Genomic DNA, 14,377 nt, shown 5'->3' on the forward strand with positions numbered 1-14,377 from the left:
TGCCTACCTGCTGCTGCGTTTGCCTCAGCAGGAGAACTCTTGAAACCCAGGGCTTGACGTCATTTTCCTGGGCTTTCCTCCTCCCAGTCCCCTCTGATCCTGTGCCCTTGGTGCCAGGGTCCTGAAGCTCTCCTGAATCAGGGGGATTATTGTTTGGGGTCCGTGGGGGGGTTAAGGGGTGTGGGGTGTGTGTGTCCTGACTTATTTTTCTGTTCTTCCCTTGGTAGCTGCTCGTGGGAATTCCCATTTCCTTGGTTATTCTCTAACTATAAGTAACGCTTAAATGAGGATTGGTGTACATGAAGCTTTTTTTTTTTACATTTCCACTGGTGTTTTAAACTCCTAATGTCTAATGAATTGGTCATGGGTGGCTGTTTGAGACCTTGTGCCCAGTGTTGTCTGAAGATGTAAACCGCTGCTGCTTCAGTGTCTGCTGCACATGCGCCCTCTGCACTGAACAGCCTCACACTGGATGGCTTGTGGCTCTAAATCTTGAGGACTAGATGTGGTCCATCTCTGATAGACATTCTGGCTGCAGTCCTTGCCCTGTCCCCGATGCAACATCAGCACAGTGTTCGGGTTCGATTAGATGTTACTTCCTGACACCTCTTTGCTCTGCCTCTCTCCAGCACCCCTGCTCAGCAGAATCACGCGCTGGAGTTGGCGTGTGAGAGACGCCCCCAGGCTCCGAGACCTTCTCTTACCCTTTTGCTTCGTGTGCAGAGACGTCAGATCCCCGTGTGCCTTCTCGGTAGCTGGTTTTCACAGAGCTCACCCATTCTCTTGCCCTTCTCCAGTTCTACAGCCAGTCAGGTATGCCGACCAAGCACCTCTCAGACAGCGTGTGTGCCGTGTGCGGGCAGCAGATCTTTGTGGATGTCAGTGAAGAGGGTATCATCGAGAACACGTATAGGCTGTCCTGCAATCACGTGTATCCTGCCTTGAGCTCCCACCACCTTTCTCCTGCCCCCTATGTGCTCCAGCTGGGAGGGGGAGCGGGGGCGCTGGTCTAGGCCTCTGAAGGAGTGTCCGAGGAGGGCACAAGGAGGGTCATGTTTCCTGCGGGAGAAGGGGCCCTGGGATGCACCCTGTTACCACACTCAGCTGCGAACCCAGAGGCACTTGGGAAGAAGGCCCTTCCAGTCTACTTTGCCCCTGTGGGTGCAGTCCTGCTCTGACGGGAAACCCACTTGATGGTGGCTGGCTCTTCCTCTCTGGAGAAGCTGGCATCAGGGGTGGCAATGCCGGCCTTCCTCTCCCTTCCCATGGAGTGGACCTACTGTCTGTAAAGATGGGTTTCAGCCTGGCTAGATCACCCAAGATTCCATTCATCCCAAGTGAGCGGCACCTCTAGCTGAACCCCTGAATAGCACCGGTATTTTCCTCAGTTCCCAGCCAGGGCCTCTGTTGGGAGTCCGTGCGTTACCTCTGTTTCGCCTCCTATCCAGTACTAGAGGACAGGGTCATTAGCCTCGCTTCACACATGGGGAAAGGCTCAGAGAGAAAGGCTTGGCCCAGGACAACACAGCTCAGGGGACGTGCAGTCAGAGTGGGACCATGTCATCAGACGGAAGGAACACATGCGTTCCTGAGGACTGCCACGGCTACCGCGTCGTCCCAGCTGTTCACCATTTCCCTTAACCACTGGTGCTTAGATTCCACGAGTTCTGCATCCGTGGCTGGTGCATTGTGGGAAAGAAGCAAACGTGTCCCTACTGCAAAGAGAAGGTGGACCTCAAGAGGATGTTCAGTAACCCGTATCCTTTGTTTGTGCCCTTCCTGGAAGTGGGCAGTGGAAAGACAGTACTGGCTAATATTTTCCTAAAAGCCTTTAGTTTTGATAGAAGAACCTGGCACTCTGCCTTTTGCCCCAAACCTGCTCCTTGTCACCTTGTTCTCGTTATGACGTGTGTGGGGGTGAGAGGTCGGGGGAGGGTCTAGCAGCAGCTCTGCAGTGGTGTTGCATTCTGGCCCATTGTGCCTTACTTAGGCACGCAGTCCGAGGGACCAGTGTGGTGCCTGCGGAGGGGCCCCTGCCGCCGTCCACTGTTGGCAGTCTGTGCCACTGCTTCCTACCCAGCCAGCCCTCCCGACTGGGGTCTCGCCGTGCACTTCCACCTCACCCTGGAAAGTTCCCAGCTCCCTTCCCTTGTCCTGTGATCCAGCCGCTCCTAGTCCCTCTATAGGCTGTGCAGGGGATACTGCCCCCACCTGTTCCCACGAACCCTGAAGAGAAGTCTCTGGCTGGCCTCCTTTACAGTTCTGCCAGGCCCTGCTTCAGGAAAGTGAAGTAACTCCGTGGCCACGTTGACTTAGTGCTTCCCCAGTTCCCCCTCAAGTGCACCCACCCACACCCCGGCGCTGGGATTCCCCACATCTCCCATCTGGACCTCTGGGCCAGCAGAGGGCTGCAGGCCAGACAGAATGGCACTTACCTCCCTGGTCCCCAGTGCTGAGGATGGGGACTCTGCCCTCCCTCCCTCCTGTTCTCTGTAAATTCAACCCCTTCCTTAGAAATGCTTCCATTTCGAACATTAGAAGAAACGTAAACATTATCTTATCCCACTCCTGTATGAAAGGGCTTCAAAAATTGAATTCAATGAGTGGGAATTTTTCTACAAACATTTTTAAGTCCCTTTTATTGTTTCCACTTTGCCTCATAACCACCTCACAGTCGCCAGCCACTGCCCGACGTATACCCACCCACAGAGGCCTCGGCCGCATCCTCTGGCTCGGACCGCCTTGCATGTTGGTGTGGACAGCTGGTTTCACCACTCCTGTCCCCTCCACACACCTGTCCACTGTGGGCCCAGCCCTCTAGCATGAGCTGCAGAGTCACTGGGCAGACAGCTGTGAAAGGAGCCGCCATTCCTTGTGGGATCCTCTCCGTCCCTGTAGGAGTTCGTACACACAGCCTCTTCCTTAGCACACTGACAGCTGGGAGCGGCCTCACGTCATGTATGGGCAGCTGTTGGATTGGCTCCGATACCTGGTAGCCTGGCAGCCTGTCATCATTGGCCTGGTACAAGGCATCAACTACATCCTGGGCCTGGAATAGTCACCAAGCAGCACAGCAGCGGAAAACTCACCCACCCACCATGGACCTCAGGGCCCTCTCCTCCCTACCCACAGAGACCTCCTGGGCAGGACAAACTCAAAGGGGCACTCGGGCCACTCAGGACCCCCTCCAGCTGTGTCCGGGCTCGGCAGGGGTGTGATGAAGAGCCAGCCAGTGGGCTGCCAGCAGTGGGGGGGCTTTTTAAAAGAAAACTATTTTGATGAATATATTTAAAAAAAAACATCTTTTTTAAATTGTGGAACATAGAAATTGCCCTGCCTCCTCCAGACCACACCTTCCCTGCTTGGCAGGGTATAGCAGACGCACATTTTTTATTTAAAGGGGCCTCGTTTCTGGTGGGAGGCATTGGTGAGCTCTTGCTGGTTCTGGAAGGAACTCCAGCTGATGGGTGGAGCTCCGAGGGCTGAAGTGTCCCCTGCATCCCCTGTTGGACACCTGGAATGGTTTGTGTGACCTTGCCCCTGCTGTTCTACGGTAGGGGAGCAAGCCCTGTGACTTCTAAACAAGGGGAACCTCGGGGATTTTTAATTCGCTGATGAATTTGGGGGCAGCTGAGAGCAGCAGCAGCCTGGGTCCATCTGCCTCTATACAGGGCTGGACACAGCAGACACCGGCTGCTGTTGGCAGCAGTGGTCAAGGGCCCCTTGTGCAAGCAAGCATGATTCAACCTGGAAGTGGTGACATGTGCCAACCACTACTGTGATAGGCTGCCACATCATTTCCTTCTCTGAAAACGGTGTGTGCATGTGTGCGTGCATGCAGAGACCTTGACAGATGGCAGCTTCTCCGTCATCATTCCTGCTCTTGCAGCTGCAGGGGGATTTCTGTCCAGCGAGTACCCTGTTGTGAGCCTTGTCAGCCAATGGATCTTGCCAAATACGATGGGCAGTGGGTGATGGGGGAGAGAGGGCCTGGTGATCATGGGTTCTGAAAGGGGGCTTCCAGGCAGCCCCCAGCCCTAGTTCAAGAATCTGAACAAGTGGGAGGGCAAGTGGGTTCTTTCATACTGGGCTCCTAAGGACCATGGCCCAACAGGGCCTGTCCTTCCAGGAACACACGAGCCAGGCGGGATTTTGTCTCTGGTCTGAATAAAGCTCTGTGAGCTGGGTTGGAAAGTCGAGCTTCCCTCTTGCCTTTCTTCTCCCACCTCATCGGGTGCCTTGCCCTGGCTTCCTGTGCTGTGCCCACCGGAGAGTGGAACCTGGAGTGTGCTTAGCCCTGGCCTGCATCTGAGAGTGGACAAGTGCTCAGTACCTGGGGAGCATCATTGGGCCTGGCACCTCTCCCACTCCACAGGCCACCTTCATCCGTGGCTTCTTACCCAGCTCGGCCTGGATGCTCTCACTGCCCCTGCCATGTGTGGACCCAACCTTGGAGAGCAGATGGGGGCAGGCTGGTCAGCAGACATGGAGGTCACCCTCTCACTTTCGTCCTCCCTATCCTGTCAGGCTTAGGCAAGAAGCTGCCCATGGGCTGTTTCCATACTTCATAGTCCCGAGACCTCCCTGGGACCTGATCCTGCCTTTGCTTACACTGTAAAGTGTAGTCATGTTGGCTCTCTGCCCTCCCTCGCCCCTTCAAGATGGGACTTTGAGTCTGCCATCTCAAGCAGCTGATCTAGTAAGAGGCCTGGGGCAATTCATCCTTACAACTGGGTCAGTCTGAACGTTGCTGGATTTTATTTCTGGCAAAGACTAAATTACAAACTGCATTCTGGCTTTTCCATTAAACAAAAACCCTATGTCAACAACAGAAAATTTAGGGTTAGTGTATTTTCTGAGATTCACTCCTCTGACCTATTGGAGGCCTGCCATGAATCAGAGCAGACAGCAGCTGGTGCCTGGGCGTTTCTGTTCCTGGTACACCTTCTAGCCTCTCCTGCCCTCAAATGCCCCCCCCCCCCAAAGGCCCTCCCTGCCCTTCTCCCTCCCATATTCACATGCATTGAATCACTGTCCTGGGGCTACCCAGCTGTTTGCTTCAGCCCAGTCCTGGCTCTGCCCCCGCAGCGCCGATGGTCTCCTCAGTGACCAGCATGACAGGACCACATATCCTGTTTCTAGAGCTCGGAAATCCTCCCCCAGCCCACGCCCCCTTTGACTCTGGAGTGTCACACACTTCTCAGCACAGCTATGAGACTTCCCTGCACATGAGCCAGGAAACAGCACCCGTGAGCCACACAGCTGAACCAACCGACTTTGCAGCCCCTGGAAGGGGATTCTGAGAAAGGACTTCTTGGGAATCAGGTAGGAAGAATTTCAGACTTAGGGACCAGCCGCTCCAACCAAGATAGCTTGGGTAAGAGAAGTGAGCATGGTTTACAGGTGGGGTCAATGTGGGGGGACCTTAGAGCTAATGGGTGTTAAGGTGGGGAGTGTGAGAAAGGCGGGGCTGTGTGTGCGCGTGCAGGTGCCAGAATGTTGCAGTCTCCTGGCCCAAAATCTGTTGTCCTTTGAATGCTGCTGTGCTTTGGAGGAAGCAGATGGTGGCTCTGAAGGTGGCACCAGGGTCCTTGGCCAGGATGGAAAGGTTAGCTGTGAAGGACTCAAATCTAGTTTCCATGTGGTGGTCTGGGCAGGTGGAGGGCTGTGGTGGGTTGAACAGTCTCAATCTGACACCACCAGGAAAGTAGTGGGGTCTGCAAGTTAAGATGCCAGGCTGCTGTGAGCACAGGGTGGTGCATTCCCTGAAAGTGAAAGTGAGAGTGAAAGGCTAGCCTTTTCCCAGCATCTCAGCGGGTGCACTGCCCTTCCCAGAACTGACCTTGGTCAGTGAGCAGCGCTTGTCTGCCACAGAGCTGTGGAGAGCAGTTGTCACTAGTGCAGCCCTTGGCCCCACTGGACCTGTTTCTCCATTCTTAGAAGGAAGTAGGAATTTGATAGGCCGGGGCCAGCAAACTGGGGCTCAAGAGCTGTATGCAGATTTCTACGTATGCTTGGCCCTGAAGTAAAATGGAGAATTTGTGAAGGGTATTATTATTCAGGTAAGAGTGATTTGTTTATAAAAAATGTGTGGCTCTTGAGTAATTTTTAAATTGTTGTGAAGGACAGGATTGGCTTTATTGTCTCAAAAGCCTGCGGACCCCCTGCTCTATAGACAGTCGTGCCCAGGAGAGGAAGAGCCTGGCTGGGGCAGCGGGGCACTAGAGGATAAGCCATCCTGATTGGCAACTGCTGGAAAAGTACCAGAAGCCTGGCCTTGCGGAGATCAGTGGGCAGCAGGGCCTGGTCGTGCACCAACTCAAGAGTTCAGACCCAGGGAGGGGCCCCACGGATGCACCCTTGGAAGACAGGGGACTATTTTATTCTTCATTCTCCACGGCGTCCAGAGAAAGGGAGAAGTTGTCAGAGAGCCAGGCGCAGCTATACCTGATACACAAACCATGTCCCGGAGATGTCACTGGACACCAGGTGGGGTCTAATGATGGGGGTGGGGGGGGTCTCGCCTTGGTCTCCCAGGGAGTTTCACCTGTGGGGCTTCTATTGCTCAAGTCTGTTTGGGCACTGCAGTTGGGCTCTGACTCATTCACAAAAGACTACAGGTGGGCAGGGGAGCCCTTCTGTCAGAGCTGACCCCGGGGCGCTCTGAGCTGTAGCTCCATGCTTGCTTACCCAGCTGCTGACCTGTGGCTCCCCTTTCCCAGACCCCAGTCCAGTGTGGGTCCTGCTCCTGTGTGCCCACATCATCCGTCTCCCGGACAGAGTCACACTGAGCCCTACGAGCGCCACGGCTGCAACCACAGAGGCCGCCTGGCCCCCAGCAGTCAAGCGGTGCCCAGCACTGGAGGTGACCTGGCCAGAGGTAGAAGTCCCACTGAGTAAGGAGCCATTAGTGCCAGCAGTCCCGAGGGCACAGTGGGCAAAGGGTACCAGGTGGGATTGCTCTCCCAGCCCCGCATTCACCACTGCGGGCCCAAGGGCGCACTCCCTGTTCTCCGTGGCAGCGTGGGTGGCAGCTCAGAAAGCAGTCGAGCAGTTGTGGTTGCAGGGCCTGGCTCACAGAGGTTGGGCACCAGAAGAGGGCAGCCTGAGGAAATGCTGAGCAGAGTCCAGGCTGTCTCTTTTCCTCAGGCCCTTTAGCAGATGTTCCTGGCTCTGGGGAGGAGGTGGGGCTGGGCAGAGGGGAGGGCATGCTCTGCAGAAAAGCTAGCAGCTGCCATGTGCCGTAGATGGAAGGCTGAACTTATCCTGTACCGGCTGCAGCCAATTCTCCCACTTCAACCTCCTCTACTGGCTGGGCAATGGCTCCTTCATCGAGCACGTTCCAGGCCGGCTGTGGGAAGGCAACACCAGGTGAGGGGTGCAGCAGCGAGGCCAGCAGGAGGGGAGGGAGGATGGTCCTCGGAGTCTCACCACCCTTCCCTCCCTGCCCTAGCCGGGTGAGCAGCGGCACCAGCACGTGGCTGCAGAGGGCATTGGTGCTGGACCAGCTGACACCCGCTCTGCGCAGCACCAACTTCTCCTGTGTTCTCCTGGACCCTGCCCAGCTTGCCCAGCGGCATCTCCTCCTGGCTCAGCTCTGGGTGAGGGAGGTTTGCTGGGCCAGAGCAGCTCAGCTTCTGTGGAGACTGCATGGCTACAATTTGCCTTGGCCCCAAACCTGAGGTGGACCCTAAAAGTAACCTTTAGGAGTGTGGGGGCGGGGGGAAAGACCCCTGGGGGGTGGCAGATCCCTCCACCCCTGGTCCCTGACCCTTGCCTTGTCTGCCCCTCACTTCTCCAGGTGGGGCTGAAAACCACCCAGTCGCCCATCTTACCGGGCCAGGAGTCCACACAGCCCCAGCACCGGGAAAGCAACATCGTGTCATAGATAATTTCCCCCGGCCACATCCCTGCTCTGCACTTGGCTCAGGAGCCCCACTTTCTCCTCCCTGGCTTCACCAAGTTCAAAAGTATCTACCATTCTCTTTCTGCCCATGCGATAAGCTCCTGATGTTTCTGGTCACACTGCTCTGCTACTCAGAGACCTTGCAGGGCCTTCGTCTGGTATCCAAGGAGCCTGTCCCCATTCCCAGACAGCTCCCACTGCTCTTCTCTTGCTCCTGTATGCCCTCTTGTCCCGCCAACAGTGAGCAATGAAGTTTACCCCATCCCAGCTCTGGCGACTCTTGTGTCTATATTTCCACTAAGGGGAGAGAGGGAGGATTCTGAACCAGAGTGTCTGTCGCCACACAGAGTTATTCTCACTCCTCATCAGAGCCATCTGCTCACGTAGGCTACTTTGGTCGGGATTCAAAAGGGGACAAAAAGCTTACAGCCAGTTTGGGGAACATAACCTGTAGTTGATTCTGGCTCAGGCCCTGAAGGATAGATACAACTGCCTCGCAGGGTTTCAGAGGTTCTACATCTTTCATGGGAGCTGCTAACCTCTTGGTTACCAGCAGAGAAAGACCTGTAGAATTCCCAAAACAGTCCAGGGTGGTAGGCTGGTTTTCTCGAGTTCAGGTACTTACGGGCGAAAAATAGACTTTATTTACAAGTAATAACAGTTAGAAAAGATCCATCCCTGGCCCTTAAAAACCTTCCCATCACTCCACATCCCACCCTCGCCCAGTCGGGGGACGTTGGAAGGTGAGCGGTCCTTGCAGGCAGCCACCCACCCCATCCGAGGCACAGGGCCACAGAAGCGTCACTGTCTTTTCGGCCACCTGGCCTGGGAGCTGAGAGAAGGCACTGAGAGGGACAGTGGGAGAAGGACCAGACGAGGGCATGATCAGGGACACAGGTGGGACTGCTCACTGGTACTGGCCCTTCAGTGCTTGGCCTGAAAGAGACAGAGTCACAGGGCTAGATGAGCACGTGCTGCCCTCCAGCACCAGCCTGGTCTGTCTCCGCATGCTCACTACTGACAAGAACACAGTCCTTGCTTGGGGAGGCCCTGGCCACATCTCTTTTTAGTTCACGACTTGCTGGATGGGTGTTCTCAGTGGGACACCTTGTAATCCCCCCCCCCCCTACTAGCTTGAACCTACTGCGGCAGACTGGAGGCGGCACCCATCCCACCCCCAGCCTTCACCTTGCTCCTGGATCGAGGACCGGTGGTAGTGGCGGCACTGGCCGTGGTAGCGATGCGAGGAGAACGGCGGGTCCCACCACGGGTGTTGGGGGAGGCCTTAGACGGGGCTTTCTTTGAAGCCCCCCGCCGCAGAAGGCTGTTCCCAAGTTTCTTAGGTGTGTTGAGGATGGCGAAGGCCATGGACTGGCGCCGATCAGCCTGTGGGCGAAAGGTTATTAGATGTGGATACCTGGCGCTGCCTTTTCAGGTCAGCCAGCAGATGGACCAGCAAGGTCCTTGAGGGCCTGCCACCATCCTCCCCCGCTCCCACACTGACCTGTTTGACGGTGGCTGCTTTCTCCGGGGCCTTGGTAGTGCTCGGTTTGCGCCCCTCGTGGCGGTCCCGGGGAGTTATGGGGCGTGGGAAACAGCTGGTGGCCTTCTTAGACTATAGGGAAGAAGAGAATTAGGCAAACCGCCCAAACCTGGTCTCACGGCCAGAGCTCGTTGGCCGCCAATGTGTCCCTGGCCCAGAGATGTTCCTTCCAAGAGTACCCATCCCTGCCATCGGGCAATTGCTCCTTAGAACAAAACAGGAAGAGCCCGAATCACCCACCTCAGGGGTTCCAGGGCCCTGGTGGGATTCTGAAGAGACCCGTTTGCGCTGCTGCCGGGTGGTGATGCCAGAGGCCTCGGCAATTTGGGTTGGCTGCATGCTGGCCCGGCGCAGGGTCTCCTGGGGGTCGCCAGTTTTCAGCTCCTCGTCTGTGATTGTGGCCAGGCCCAAGGAAGGCTGTGTGAAGCAGAGCAGCAGCTTAGTGGGCCCCAGCTGTGCAGATGGACCCAGCACGCGCTCATCTGGCCGGACAGCTAGGTTTGCCGTCACACTGCCAGAAGTGCAGTCCGCAGCAGACTCCTCTCGGTCCATCTGCCTCTGCGCGCCTCCCCGCGTACCCCGGCCCAGAGGGACACTCATACTCAGCGAGGTCCTCGGCCAGCACCGGAGCGGGGAGGAAGGCAGGTCCTGCTCAGGGGACCGAGGGCTCACCCTAGACTCTGTGGGGTAGCAGGTCTTCAGGTGGGGAGGGCACACCCTGTTGCGCCGCTGCAGCTCTGCGATCCGGTTCCAGTCGTCCAGCTGCTCGGGCTCATCCTGGCAGGTGCTCACATAGAAACTACTTCTTCCTGAAGGAGCAGGCAGGGAAGTTGATCAGGTGGGGGCTGGAGTCGGCAGGTCTCTCGCCAGCCTCTACCGCCACCTCCCCACAAATGGGTGTCACTCCTAGCCCACCAACGTGGACACCACCACCTGGGGCAGCTGAGAAAGACCCTAGGGAAAGGCTGTGACTCCACCTCATTCACAGCCCAGAAACTAACTGGGGGCCCGGATCTGAGACTTGAGAGCCCAAGCCTCCGAGTGGGCACTGAGGTGAGGTGGCACAAAGGCTAGCTCTGCCCTTTCAGCAGTCTATCTTCACCTCAGAAAGGACACGGAATGCTCCAAAACACCTAGAACTGTCACAATTGTGCTGTCACCGAGATGACCTGGTGAGCACGTCTGGATCTGGGCTGAACACTTCAGCCCCAAGAAGACAGGGACGCCTAAGACCACAGGGAGGAAGAGAGTGCTAGAAGCAGCAAGGTAGCAGGCCCTGGGTTATTACAAGCATCTCGTCTCTCCCCTGTGCAAGATCTACCTGCTGGGTAACTCCTGGGTGTCCCAGGTTTCTCACCTGAAGGTGCCCCACTGGACACCCTGGCCTGGGAGTGTCGAGCTGAGCTGCGCGTGGTTGGCCGGTAGCCAGGCAGGCTGAGCAGTGCCGAGTTGCCCTCACTGGCAGAGCTTAGGCAGGGCAGAGACTGGGTGGCAGAGGTGGTCCGCAGGCTGGCCTGGGGTGCAGGGGCTGACTGTGTGCTATGGAATGATGAGTTGGCGCTGTCAGGCTCCTCCACATCCAGCTTCTGGAAGAAAAGGTGGTGCTACTGCAGTGGGCGGGGCAGGGGCCCCAGAAGCCCCTCTGATCCCATGCGCCGTGCACCTGTCCCCATGCTAAGCAAGGAGCCTTAATGTATCACAAGGGGCTGATTGTCAGGACTCTTTCCCTATGTCTAGTGAAACAGCGGCCGCAGCAAAATGAAATGGGCTGGCTCAGAGCAGGTTGCGGCAGTGCTGGAGCCATGTCTCCTAAGCAACAGTCAGCCAGGCTTGCCCAGTCTCCACCCACCTGCCCCTCAGAGCAAGGGCACTGAACACCTCTCAGAGCTTCTCCAGCTTCCTGCTCACAGCAAGCACTCACAGGTCTTCCCTGCTGACCCCAAGTCCCTCTCCTCTCTGGCTTCTTGGGGTAAGGCAACAAGGGCATGGAGGGTCCAGCCAGAGACCCAGATCAGTATGACCCAGAGACAGGACACACCAGTCTTCATGGAGACAGGGCCCCGGTCCACCGTGCCTCTACCCTAGCTACACAAGAGGCCTGAGACACATGCTTGCTTCTCTGAGGCTCTCCCTTCTCTAGAGGCTGAGAATCCCTGACTGCCGGCCTCTTGGGCTGTTGAGAACTCTCTGGTGTCAGTGATGTTACTGTCCTCAGGCGGTCACCAGGAAGCCCCGCAGCCCTGCTCCTGCTCTGGGCAGCCTCACCTTGGTCATGGTGATGTTGATGATCTGGGTGGTGCGTCGACGGGCAGAGCGTGTCTTGCGGCCCGAGTCCAGGAAGACATCCCCCAGGGAGTCCAAGCTGCTTTCCAAGGGCGCCTGGCTCCGAGTAGAGATGGGGGTGAAGTAGAGGCTCTCCAGGGACTCTACCTTTGGGGGCAGGCGCTGTGAGATGGGCGAGGCTGGCTCTCCAGGAGCACTGGTGCCATCAGGCTGGGTCCGAGGCAGCTTGCTGTGGGAAGGAGACCTGCTGAGGTGTAGGGATGGGCAGTCTCTCGGCTCCAAAGCAGTCCTTCCTACATCCTTACAAGCAGACCAGGCCACACACCACACTCCACCTCTGGTCTTTAAAGGGCAACCAGGAGTCTGCTTCACCTGGCCCTCCCTTTACTGTACACTCTCCCCGACCAAGTCATTCTCCCTCAGACCTGCTCCAGTGCCTCAATACTGCCAACTCCTACAGCGTGGCCTGGGCTAATCTCAGAGGGTCAGCTCCAGACCAAACAGCCAAGTGGCCCGAGACATACTGAACTGAGCACATTTGTCTCTTCTGCCGCCAACATTCCCTATTTCAGTGGGTGTCGTGCTCTTAACCCAGGCCCCCACGCCATGAGCATGGGCACAATGCCCACCACTGCCCTCTCTCCCCTAACTGAGCCATCAAGTCTCCTGACCATACCCCGAGACTCCAGTCTCTGTCCTGCCTGGTCACCTAGACTGCTGGAGAGGGTACTCCTAGACAAGAGATCGCCCCTCTAAGCCCTGGCCAGACTCCGCTGTTGAGCTAAGAACCGACTCTGGATGGTTGTCGGGAGCCCAGTCAGTTACTAGGCTCTATAAAAGCAAGTGTGGTTTTAGTCTTATCCTCGACATTGTCATCCAAATTCTTTAAGATGCAAATCTGATCACATACGTCTCCCCATCTGAGTCTCTTGCCTGCCTCCTTCCACTGAGGGTATACTGTCCCCTGGGATCAGGACCTGCTAAGCCCACAACCTTGTCCACAGCCTCCGTCTCCCAGGCACCTAGCGTACCCATTTATGCACTCTTCCAAGCTGCACACAGGCAGGACTGACTCCTCCCCTCCGCCTCCACCAGCTCGCTGTGCCCTGTATAGACCTTTTTCTTCGTCCCTACCTAGTGAACAGACTTCTCTCACCAATCCAGTGCCAGGGATACAGGATTGTCAAACTGACAGATGCCACTGACCTGGAGATAGCAAGTGGAGTCCCCTCCTCACAGCTCAGGTCCAGGCTGTCGATGCTCAAGTCCAGCTGGGGCTTAACTTGGGGCTCCCGGTTCTTTAAAGCATCAGCTGCCACTTGGAACTTTCCCAGGTCTCGAAGCTGCTGGTCAGCATGGGCCACCTGGGAAGGGCCAGGAGAGTGAATGAAAGCAGGAAGCAAAGCGTGGAGGGAGATCCAGGTCTCTCCAGCCAGGCACTCACCTGTGCCTCCAGGTTGTGCACCTGGGCAGTCAGGTGGCGGCAGGTCTGCTCGGCCTCCGTGCTCTTCAGGCTGGCCTGCTGCAGCTCCCGGCCCAGCCGCTCCGCTTCCGCCCGCAGCTCCTTGTTTTCCTTCTGCAGCTGCTCCCGGCCCTGCAACTGTTCCTGCAGCTCTTGGTTCTGCTGCTTCTTGGCATCATAATGGGTCTTGGCCTTCTCCATCTTTGGGAAGAGAAAGGACAGGATGGCTGGGCCAGGGATGGGGCAGAGGCAGAGGGTGGGCAGGGCGCACTTGGGTGGGTTCCTCACCTGCAGTCTATAGTGCTCGGCTGCCTGCTCCTTCTGGCTCAGCTGGGCCTGCAGTTCCTTGAGCTGAGTCTGGAGGCGCTGGGCCTCCTGCTGCTTCTCGCCTCCCTGAGCCTGGGATCACGGAAAGGCTCATCAGTGGACTGGGATCAATCTGGATGCTCCACTCAAACCCATCGACTTAGTCTGGCCCCTTGGGCTCCCTGTTTCCATCCGACACATGCACTTCCCGGCAGTGCCCACTCAAACACCACTCACCCTTCTGCGGTAGCCTTCCCTGGCCAGCCCTTGCGACCTGCTCTGCCTCAGGCACAGTTCGAACAGTCCTATCTTGGGCTTCCTTGAGACCAGGCATATGGCATCCAGGACACAACCAGTCTCCCAAGGATGAAAGGGACTCACACGGACACCCGGGGGCAGAGCATGGAGCTCTGATGACACCACTCGTTCATCCTCAAAACCGCTCTGGGAAGTGACTTCATCACCATTTGAGGACGGAGCTCAGGGTGAGCATCATGGCCAGGGTCACATTGACTAAATGGCAGAGTAAGCTTTGCCTCTGGCATCCCCAGCGCCAGGGCCTTCATGGACCCCACCCAGCCCAGAACAGGCCTTGCCCAGTGCTCGGCCTGCAGAACTGCTGACAGAACCACCCTGCCCTTGCCTTGGGGGTCCCTGCACCCAGAGCAGCCCCCACCAGGAGCAAAAGACTTCTGCCTGTCACTTGGGGATGAATGGGGTGATGCAGGGAGAAGGTGAGCTCTGCGCACCCATCCCTCCTCTGACCCACTGCCTAGGCTTAGTGTGCTCATCCAGACTGCTGTGGCCCCTGCCTTTACCCTTGACTAGCACCAGGAAGTCCTGGTCTGCACAGAGCAAATGCTGCACGAGGGCAGGG

General features: G+C 56.9%; 3 protein-coding genes across 13 annotated transcripts in view; 2 read left to right on the forward strand and 1 right to left on the reverse strand.

Moving 5' to 3' along the window:
- Positions 1-4,194, forward strand: part of RNF121 (ring finger protein 121) — a 78,544-nt gene extending 74,350 nt beyond the window's left edge. For 2 of the 3 annotated variants that reach the window (XM_075546203.1, XM_075546204.1), the window contains exons 7-9: positions 798-931; positions 1,656-1,757; positions 2,938-4,194. In XM_075546203.1, coding sequence (XP_075402318.1) covers positions 798-931; positions 1,656-1,757; positions 2,938-3,058 — 357 coding nt within the window. In that variant the 3' untranslated portion in view covers positions 3,059-4,194. Of the gene's footprint in view, positions 1-797; positions 932-1,655; positions 1,758-2,269; positions 2,915-2,937 lie in introns of those variants that run through there. The other variant, XM_075546205.1, reaches the window with a different exon arrangement.
- A 155-nt stretch (positions 4,195-4,349) lies between these two features.
- IL18BP (interleukin 18 binding protein) lies at positions 4,350-8,159 on the forward strand. 2 transcript variants are annotated; one of them, XM_075546210.1, is made up of 5 exons: positions 4,350-6,489; positions 6,723-6,896; positions 7,248-7,371; positions 7,454-7,601; positions 7,802-8,159. In XM_075546210.1, exons 1-5 carry the CDS (start codon positions 6,462-6,464, stop codon positions 7,886-7,888), a joined length of 561 nt encoding a protein of 186 aa, XP_075402325.1. In that variant the 5' UTR covers positions 4,350-6,461; the 3' UTR covers positions 7,889-8,159. The 2 variants fall into 2 exon arrangements, with proteins under 2 accessions (XP_075402325.1, XP_075402326.1); XM_075546211.1 differs by lacking the exon at positions 4,350-6,489 and having other exon boundaries at positions 6,528-6,880.
- A 368-nt stretch (positions 8,160-8,527) lies between these two features.
- The window catches only part of NUMA1 (nuclear mitotic apparatus protein 1), a 73,315-nt gene continuing 67,465 nt past the window's right edge, over positions 8,528-14,377 (reverse strand). For 7 of the 8 annotated variants that reach the window (XM_075546201.1, XM_075546197.1, XM_075546200.1 and 4 more), the window contains 10 exons: positions 13,483-13,593; positions 13,177-13,395; positions 12,939-13,096; positions 11,715-11,976; positions 10,807-11,035; positions 10,122-10,258; positions 9,690-9,866; positions 9,411-9,521; positions 9,095-9,292; positions 8,528-8,842 (listed from right to left, as the gene is read on the reverse strand). In XM_075546201.1, coding sequence (XP_075402316.1) covers positions 8,831-8,842; positions 9,095-9,292; positions 9,411-9,521; positions 9,690-9,866; positions 10,122-10,258; positions 10,807-11,035; positions 11,715-11,976; positions 12,939-13,096; positions 13,177-13,395; positions 13,483-13,593 — 1,614 coding nt within the window. In that variant the 3' untranslated portion in view covers positions 8,528-8,830. The remainder of the gene's footprint in view (positions 8,843-9,094; positions 9,293-9,410; positions 9,522-9,689; positions 9,867-10,121; positions 10,259-10,806; positions 11,036-11,714; positions 11,977-12,938; positions 13,097-13,176; positions 13,396-13,482; positions 13,594-14,377) is intronic. The other variant, XM_075546202.1, reaches the window with a different exon arrangement.

The sequence above is a fragment of the Tenrec ecaudatus genome, chromosome 4 (genome assembly GCF_050624435.1).
Source record: "Tenrec ecaudatus isolate mTenEca1 chromosome 4, mTenEca1.hap1, whole genome shotgun sequence".
NCBI lineage: Eukaryota > Metazoa > Chordata > Mammalia > Afrosoricida > Tenrecidae > Tenrec > Tenrec ecaudatus.

Coding starts and splice junctions, on each gene's coding strand:
- IL18BP (XM_075546210.1), top strand. CDS start 6,462: ATGTCCCGGAGATGTCACTGGACACCAG. Junction 7,372..7,453: donor CTGTGGGAAGGCAACACCAG/GTGAGGGGTGCA, acceptor TCCCTGCCCTAG/CCGGGTGAGCAGCGGCACCA. Junction 7,602..7,801: donor TCCTCCTGGCTCAGCTCTGG/GTGAGGGAGGTT, acceptor TCACTTCTCCAG/GTGGGGCTGAAAACCACCCA.